This window comes from Penicillium subrubescens (genome assembly GCF_028828155.1).
Source record: "Penicillium subrubescens strain IBT 31985 chromosome Unknown utg000003l_segment0_segment0, whole genome shotgun sequence".
Lineage (NCBI taxonomy): Eukaryota > Fungi > Ascomycota > Eurotiomycetes > Eurotiales > Aspergillaceae > Penicillium > Penicillium subrubescens.
This window is the reverse complement of record NW_026643153.1, coordinates 268,003-277,286: the sequence shown is the minus strand read 5'-3', so window position 1 is coordinate 277,286 and position 9,284 is coordinate 268,003. Positions and strand designations below refer to the sequence as shown.

Here is a 9,284-nt window from a genome sequence, read left to right as displayed (position 1 = left end):
TCCGGGGACTTTTGTCGCTATAAAGGTGGGCTTCTTTAGATCCCTTAGGCCACCGACATTATCATCTTCGTTATCCGTGGAGGGCCGCCGCTTCGACGGTTTGCGTGCGCCTGTATATAAATTACCTAGCTTTGACTTGTGGCTCTTTCCGTCTTTCTTCTAATCCTTCGGTCTTGGATTCTTGCTAAAGCACTCAGAGTCCACGTAATAGGGTCTGCGGCATAAGGAGCAATATAGGACGTTATCGATCTCGATTCGGTATATCGTTCCGTCGGATAACGGTATAACTTTCTTGTCACCTAGCCCTCGGATTATAGCGAGAGCAGGAAGTGCTTGCGCCTCGGTTGGTTATTTGCTCAATTACCCCTTCCTATGTTCTTCCTTAATTACCTTGTTCTCGATATAGTCGAACGTAGGCGCCGCTTTCGTGATATTACTATTAGCATCTCTTTTATTAATAAGATCTATTTGCCGAAATATATAATCACGGAAGCTTTCATACTCGGGACCTAATACGTGTACGAAAAAGAATGTTCGCTTAATCTCGGAGGTCACGCAGTTAGGGTCAAGGAGAAGTTTCTCGGCATAGATCTTCCTGATCTCGGCTCCGAGGGCTTAGGCGCTTCCACATTTCTCTCTTGTGAGGGCCATATACCGTTGCTAGAGGTTAACGTACATACTAGTGCCTTCTAGTTTGAAGTTGTCTTTAACTACCTTTAAGAGTGTCTAGACTCGAGAGATCTCAAATACGTTGATCCTTTGTGCTACATTGTGTGTTATCTTTGCCGTGATCATCGCAGAGTAGAACTTTTGGCGATAGGTCTATTACCGTGCTTTATCGTCTTCTATCGGTAGAGTCGTTCCATCGTCGGCAACGGCGGATATCCGAATGAACTCATTAACCTTCTAATTCCACTTAAACCAGTCACTAGTATTATCCAGTATTAGGATACCATTGTAGAATACATTTAATCCAAACTGCTCAAATTTTGCGATGTCAGTCATAGCGTAGATAGAGGATCCTCTAAGCTAAGGAATTCTGGACTTAGTCCGTCGTTAACCGGGCTAGAAGTAACTATAGGTCGCGGTCTAAGGGGCTTAGGGAACGCGCTTCTAAACTAAAGAGTTCTAGGCTTAATACGGCACTAAGCAGGCTCGAGACGATAGAAGGACTTCGGTCAGATAGATCTAGCGTAGGCGAGTAGGATAGAGGAACGTAGTCTTTGTCTGGTACGCTGTCCAACTTCAAGTGGTTTTTATATAACTTAAAGAATTAAGGAAAACGAGAACGGTCGATCGAGAGTCGTGACTGGCTGTCCAAAAAACTTTGACACCTGTTTAGCTAAAGGTTGTACCGTTTTATCCTGTCGATAAGTGCAGGAAGTCGGTCGTCCTCTTCACGCCTTAACGTAGAGTCCTTGTTTCGAGAAGTAACACGAGAAGCGGCGATTGAATTAGCAACAATCGACGCACGGTATCCCCGTTCCTCAAGCGTTAGACAGGGGCGCGGCAGTACGTAATTAAATTGATTTCTTCATCCGTCCACCGATAGTATTGTGGCTTTGGCCTTGTCATCCTTCTTCTTGCTTTAATAGTGTTGAAAGGAGGGTGATATATATAGCCAGGATCCAACCTGTCCCGCTTGTGATGTTGTCTCAGTTGGATTTCGGTCATCAAATCATATAGGACAGCGGCGTGATATCCTGTGACAGTCTCTGTGATAGTGTAACAAGTCTCTATGATAGTGTAACAGGTCTCTGTGACAGTGTAACAAGCCTCTGTGACAGTGTAACAAGTCTCTGTGATGGTGTAACAAGCCTCTGTGACAGTGTAACAAGTCTCTGTGATGGTGTAACAGTGATAGTGATAGTGATCTTGTGATAGTGATACGTATCGGGACTCGGGAGGAGGTCAGTTCTCTTCATTCCCCTAGAGGTTTTGAACTCTGGACTTCGACCGTTTTTCACCATGTTACTGAATCAATATAGTCAGATCCTTGAGTTAATGAAGATTTCACTTCATAGGGAAGCTTAGCTGTAGAATGGCAGTCAAAGGGTTGTCTGTTTTGAATCTCTGCTGCCTAACCGCGCGTCCGAGGGTTACGCCCTCGGGCTCATAACCTGTTGAGATAAGTGTGTTGTCTGATTCTTGTTAATTGACGTATTTACAGAAGAGGGGTAGCCCATCCTTATATATCCGATCGTAATCCCCGCCATAAGCTTCAGCCGCTGTGATATTCAACAGATCTGTTCAATAATAATTCGAATCGAATCGAATCAGGCAAAAGTTCGATTCGATTCGATTCGTGCGGAGCGGTACCAACAGTACCGACCGCGATGAACTCGAGCTTTTCAAGTTCTACGGTAGATTGTTAAATTTAAAAGCATTCACCAATGATGGCCCCCTTGCTGCATGAGTTGCTGTCTTTCAAAAACCGAGTTCACCCGGTGACGTGGCTACATTGTGATCTGTGTAATTCTTGCTATGGCTTACATCACTCGTCCCCAATTCGCAAGCTTCTGAAGTGGAATAACTTATTATACCACCTGCGAAACTGATTTTCTAATCTAAATACCAAATTATGGTGATTTCACGTGTATTAAAACCGGCCAGAGCAATCCATTTGCGATGGTAAATTCCGTCGCCACGTGAAGAGAGAATGCTACTGTATTTCGCATGTAGCTTTCCATAATTTGAACGATTATTTCATCATTTAGTCTCTACTGCCGTTGCAATATCCGTATTATTATCTTAATCTGCGAGTAATAGGCTTCTTGACGGTGGTACAGTACCTCCCTGTCAGATCATCAAAGGTTGCAGAGCACAGAGTGAAGCTATATTCCGAAAAGTCTACGCAGGATTCTACATCTTCTCACACACATACGACCTCGATCAAACGATATCCCGTAAAATCGAACTTCGTTCAACGAACTCATGGCATTTTTCCTTGATAGGCTACAACTTGCCTTTCCTGAAGACTGTTAGTTGCCGACAATACTATTTGGTACACAATCTTGGGTGAATCAGCGATTGGGGTACGGAAGATCGGATCATCATGCGGGAATTTCTGGGCGATGGTATTATACGCTTTCCGTGCGACTACCTTGTGACAAGATTACGAGTGAACTGTGGAGCGTCGTATTCCGAAAATTTGTCTGTTTATCTAAAATTTACGCTGGTCGGAACCTGTCATCGAAGATCTTTTAAGCCGTGGCTGTAGCAAGCGTGCCGACCGTCGAAGGGATGGAAAGGTGTGAGAATCCACTGCGGGGGTTGATCCTTAGGTAGCGGATCGAGGCGACCGGTGGACACCGTCTTCCACGCCATATCTCATCAACTGCCCCTCAAGAAAATAAAGAATCCGGAGATTTGATGCTACTTCCATGGTACTCCGGAGGTGGCAAACATTTCTTGCTCGGCGGTCGCGGCAAAGATGCCTGACAACGTGCTCCTTCCCGTTCCGGGCTGCCAGCTCCAGGGCTGAGTCTCCATATCGATTAGTACCCGTGACGTCGAGTCGATCGTCTTTGAGCAATAGCTCCACAATATCCAGATACCCGTAAAAGACAGCCCTGTGCAGTGCAGTGTCCCCACGAGAGGTCTTGGCGTTAACATCCAGTCGAGACCCTTGTTCGAGAAACAGCTTATCCACATCACGGTAGCCGTTTTCGATCGCGACGAAAAGAGGAGACCTGTGCCAGAATGTCCGATTGATATCGACCTCTCACAGGAGACAAGTCGGCGGACAACTTCCAGATGCCCCTTCCCGGCAGCAAGATAAATGGGGGTGCGCGCGATACATTCAAATCTATATCGATCCTAGTAAGGAGGAGCTCCAACATCCGCAGATCGCCTTGACCTGCTGCATATCGTTGAATCAACTTGATCGTGGGTGCACTTAAAGTTCAATAAACAGTGAACTCCACCGTTGGACGTTACAACTGTGCGCTGCTAGGCACGACACAGGCTGTATTATGAAGGGTTGTACGGTCTATTTAACACACTCGTGAGTCAGGTTTCCATCCAGCAACCAATCGACCGCCATGAGTTCTCCGAAACGACCTTTGTCTTCTCCCACTTCGCAGTCCCCCAAAAGACAACACGTTGATGCAAGTGCAGATGGGGAGACGCAGAAGGGATCACACAATCGGGCGCCTGGAAAAATCACTTCTGCTGGCGAAAACCAGGTCAAAGAGCCACCCAAACTTTGAAATAGCAATGCTAATCAGAGTGGAAACAGCGTCCTACTACTTCAGCAAGCCTCTCGTCAGAGTTTGAATATATTCTACGTCATCACATCTCCCTCGCAGCTCCCACCGTCAGCCTTCTCGACTGGTACCTCCGCTTATGGAATTGTTATGTCGTCGATTCTGCATTGAAGATACGGCTCGAAGAAGAGCAGGGTCAGCTTCAGCGGTCAATTGTATGGCTGACCGCGGAATGCGATGCATTACTCCAGTGCTGCAATGATCAGGCTCTAGAGCTATTCGGCCGCCGTCAAGCCGCGGCTGCCCTCAATGATGGGATTGTCGAAGTTTTGAAGGCAAGCGAGAAACGCGCTTATAAAATGATCGAGTTGAACTAGTCTTGAAACCACGATGCAATGGGGTACCAGCCGAGTTGGATGCTTAATTCCTGATCCACTATGTATTCATCTGCTTTACTACCTTTGTTTCGTAGGAATGATAATTTTGGGATTATCCACATCACCGTGCCTGGGTATGTGCGCAAGTTCTCACCTACCAAGGCGATGGCTTCAGAATAAATGCGGCTCAACCCTCACCCTCCATCCTTTGACTGCACTCAAAGTCCAGCGGAAAGAGAACTGGAACGGCTGTTAGAATGATATTCATTTGGCTTGCGGGGAAATATACTAGGAATTGGTATCATTGTATAATTGTGATTCTTTCCACCCTGCGGTACAGGATGGCTGACCACACTTGGCTTCATCCTCGCGGCACTATGCCGACGAATCCCCAGTCACTTTTCGTCTTCTTGGCAACAATAAGGATAGCTACTTTGTTCTGTGCTTGCCAACCGAGCACAAACTGCTCCCTTGCGTCGAGGGGAAGCGAGAATGTTAATGAGTCATTGAATCCTGGCCATCTCTTTCAATTTCCCCAAATACATCCGGCCATCCAATGTGTATTGTACCCACCATTGATTCACAAGCTCTTCTTTATTCACTGAGCTTTGACTCGAGACCATCAGAGTAGCGATTCCATTCCTTGAGTATATCAGTCAATCGAAGTCGAGATGACTCCAACGCCTGGTCAAAAAATCGCAACCGCGCAATTTGGTCATCGTGGCATGACTGCATTCTGTTCTTCTCGTCCAACAGCTTTCGGTGAGTCTCCTTGAGGGCGTCATTTGCTTTGGCCAACTTGTTTCCCTCCATATGCTTTGCTATGCATGACTCCCACAGGCGCCGATACAGTCCCACGATCCTTGCGGCTTGGAACGCAAGCTTCGGGTCTTCATGTTCGAGCCGCGCAAGAGCCTCCATGGCAGGTGCGAATGGCTGGTCCCCCAAGGAAGGTCTCTCAGGGTTTCCGGGCTATTGACCACAGGTCAGCTAATCCTTATTCATGCTTGTGCTTGTCCTACTCACGATTGCCGGACCGGAAGGTGGATCGGCTTCAATCTGCGGGTGCTCTGTGATGTGAGGGATAGCTTCGCCGATGGGAGAATGGCCACTTCCGGGCTGAATCTCCGGGTGTTCTTCGACAGGATTGGTATTGGAGGTGTCCATGCTGACTCGTGTGTCTCGTGTGTGATCCAGGATGGTGCTTGCGATGCTGCATGATGTTGCAAAAGTTATATCTTTTCCAATGTGCGTTCCAGAGAACCAAGATGAACAACTCAAAACAGTGATTGCGGTTTTCGAACGTTGAATCAACGGACCAGTTCCCCAGTGAAACCATCTTCCCTCTTAACTAATGCACCTACTATACGGCTGGTTGAATCAACCTTGTTCCCGGTTCAAGGCTCTTAGAAAGCGGATCGGCTTGGAATATCTACACCGTATAGCGTTCTCTAATCTGACGCCTTCCTAGCTACGTTCGGTACCTTATCTGGCTGGCTTGCCTTCATGTATATCTCCCAGTCTGCTCGAGGCCCCCACGTTCGTTTTTGCGGAGGCTTTCAATCTTCCCATCTGCTGCATGCACCTGCAACTTGACCAAACATCCTCGTCGATGGATTATTGTGGACACTACGATAATGGTAAGTAATTACGGTCTCCTCTGCACAGATGGTTGGTTGAAGCAAATCACTAAGCTACGCAGAGTGTCACCTTTCCTGCATTCCGCAAGACTCCTCCTATCAATGGCCTGGCTTTGAGGTCAATTATAAGGAATTCCCAGTAGACTGGGGTGATTTGCAAAATTCCACCTGGCCCGATACCGAATATCCTTCTTATGGGTCTGCCCAGCAAAATCGAGTTAATAGTATGGACTGGTTTCAGGGCGGGTCGGTATTCGAGTCTGAGGTCGAGTTCATCGCAAGGAATCCCACTGTCGAGCCGTACAGTGGAACTGGGTTGATTAAAAGTGAAAAGACGTCTGCCAAAACAGCCAATGGTGGTTGGAGGAGGACGTCCTGGCAAGACTTTGAAGAATTCACGCGCCTCGTCTGCGGCGATGACGAACGCTCCATCTACACCCATAACAGCATGCCCGGGCCGTTTCGCCGGCGGCAATTCAAATGCACCGTTGCAAGGTGCAGCAGTCGCTTTCGATATCCTAACGGCCTACAGCGTCATCTGTCCAGCCACCTGGCTGAAAGGTCATACGTCTGCTGGGTTCCGGAGTGCCAGCGCCACTTCACCCGTCGCGACAACCTCGAAGCCCATTATGCCACCCATGGGAGACCGGGCGGCCGTAATCGCCACGTGGCTACTCTGGATCAGAGTAACTCGGCCTACAATCCTGGTTTCCGTGGACTGCTGACGTCCGATGGGTGGCCAGTCACGGAGGAAAACGCAGGCTCGTCCGGTGTGTAAATTAGAACTGGCTTGAAGGGCACACGGCGATCGCAAAGGTACAAAGGATGTGGGATCATTGGAGACAATGCGCTCCATCCGCGACGCGAGCCTCTCTTGGGCGAACCTTGTTTATGCCGACATGCTAAGTCATTATTACAATGACACGGGCGGAAGCTGTCGACTGAATTTTGACCAACGTTTGGAAAGAACGATACCCGGAGGATTCGAACGCATGACCTCGAAGCTAAGGTTGAGGAAGTACCACTCGGCCAAAAAGCAAGCGATAATAATCGTCATATACCACGTAATCTAGGGTCCAACTTTCATAGTTTCTTTACCAAACTTGGTCAAAATACGAATCCGTACTTTGCCTAGTGGGCTGTGGATTATAATCCAACTTTCATTGCGAAGGGTCAGCGTAAATGGCATCAACCAGTCAAATAGGGATTGTTTAAGCATAGTATATGTCAATGCTATCTGCGAGCTGACAAAAGACAAGATTGGAATGAAATAAGAAAGGTGGTCATCCAGCCGCCGCCAGCTGGAAAGCCGTAACAGCCTGGAATATCAGACTAGCTTGACAAGAAAGGATGAGAATCTCCAAACAATCCCCAGCGCAGTCCGTAAAAGCCATTTATCGTTTCAGACCCAGAGTGCTAACACTTCAATCACGCGATGGTAATGACATACTCGCCAGTTGTCAACTGAGCGTTGGATCCGCTGAACGGCTCGGTTCCAGCGGCAATTCCGCTCACATACTGGGAAGAGGGCAAACCCTGGTTATGAATCAAATATTCGAAGAAGTCGAGAATGTCGGCATTGAATGAAGTCTGCTCGCCGTGAGCGACGAAGCTGAAAACAGTAGTGGGTCCATTCGGGCCCTTGAAGAGATCCCACGAAATGCCAGCGATCGTGACCGTAGCGATTGGTGAACCCGTGCTGCTAATTGGACCCGCTCCACCAATGGCAGCAACCCAGATCATGATCTCGTATGCCGAAGAGCCGCCGGGAGAGTAGCTGGTGAATATATCATAAGAAACATCGGCGATGATATTTGAGCCAGAGTAACTATTAACGCAAAGCGCAAGCACATCAGCCACTACCTCCACTAGTCACGAACTCAAAGGGCATATATAAAAGTCTCTCACCGAGCTGAAGTCTCTTACCTCCAATGCCAAGTGGTTGGGATATGTTGAATGGAACTCAGTTGCCTTGCGTTGAAATTGAAACCAACATTTGCGTAAGACTTCACGCTTCCTGGGCCTCCTTGCCAGTCCCAGCTGGTGTGCCAGGAGACTATATCTCCACCCTGGTAATCCAGGCCAGTGCACTGCCATCCAGATGTAGCACTGGACTTACCCCAGAGGTTCTGGTAAATGGTATAAGGTCCCGCTGAGATCGTGTCCCACTGCCCACATGAGTCCCGCTTAGTGAGTTCAGATGAACTGACTAGACAGGCTAAGCCCCCAAGTAGCAAGGTCGGAATAGACAGAAAGGATCGCATTGTTCTTGTGTGAGACAAGAAATAAGAAGGTGGGAAAAAGAATTCACAGCCTAGGATGCAAGAGCTGATTGATATGTTGAGGACCAGCCCTTAATAGGAGAGAAGTCATCCAGGGAGGGCCTCACGACTTTATGTCTCCACATGTATCCTCCTAGCAAGTTGACTTGTATGACCTTCCACTGGATTCCAGACTGTTGCAACTCCGAGATGAATCGCCGATCCCTTCCCCACATCAGTGTTTTTTGCCTAAACCGGACAGCCCTCCGTGCTTCATAGGATGAGAAAAAGACTGATACTGTAGTATACTCGAAACAGAAATGTCTCACTTTGCCAAATTCGCCCCATCTACGAAGAAAATGAGCGGGTAAATGACTTAGCCACTCGTTTCGCAATGACTTAACGAACTAACTAATGCCTCAACGCCTCGGAGACATTCGAGTGTCTACCAAAACCCATCATCTGCCTAATGAAGCATAAACGCCGTTCATCTCTTGGTGCTGCAGCCTCTGGAAGCAATTGCCTCTCGGCCGCGTTATTCAGTTTGGCCTCCTGGAGATCGCATGTCTGGCTAACTCCAATTTAAAACATCGTCTTCTCTTGAACCAGCACAGCAGTCTTCTCGCTTTTGGTGGGGTTCCCCACTCTAGCATGAGCACTTGGATGTTTTGAACTACCCAGGAATATTACAACCTTCCCACACCGGGTGTTGGAAAACGAGATCTCTGAAGTTAGCAGGGTATTTAGTCAACGATGGAAATAATCTTATTCGGTGATCCCCAGCGAGATACGTTTCAG

The 9,284-nt window shown here is 47.8% G+C and overlaps 1 protein-coding gene across 1 annotated transcript; it reads right to left on the bottom strand.

Annotated features, from left to right (window-relative positions):
- Positions 1-7,653: 7,653 nt before the first annotated feature.
- Positions 7,654-8,489, bottom strand: N7473_004269 (uncharacterized protein; the record flags this gene model as incomplete). Its single annotated transcript, XM_057150209.1, has 2 exons — positions 7,654-8,053; positions 8,152-8,489. 2 exons carry the CDS (start codon positions 8,487-8,489, stop codon positions 7,654-7,656), a joined length of 738 nt encoding a protein of 245 aa, XP_057010319.1.
- Positions 8,490-9,284: the final 795 nt, after the last annotated feature.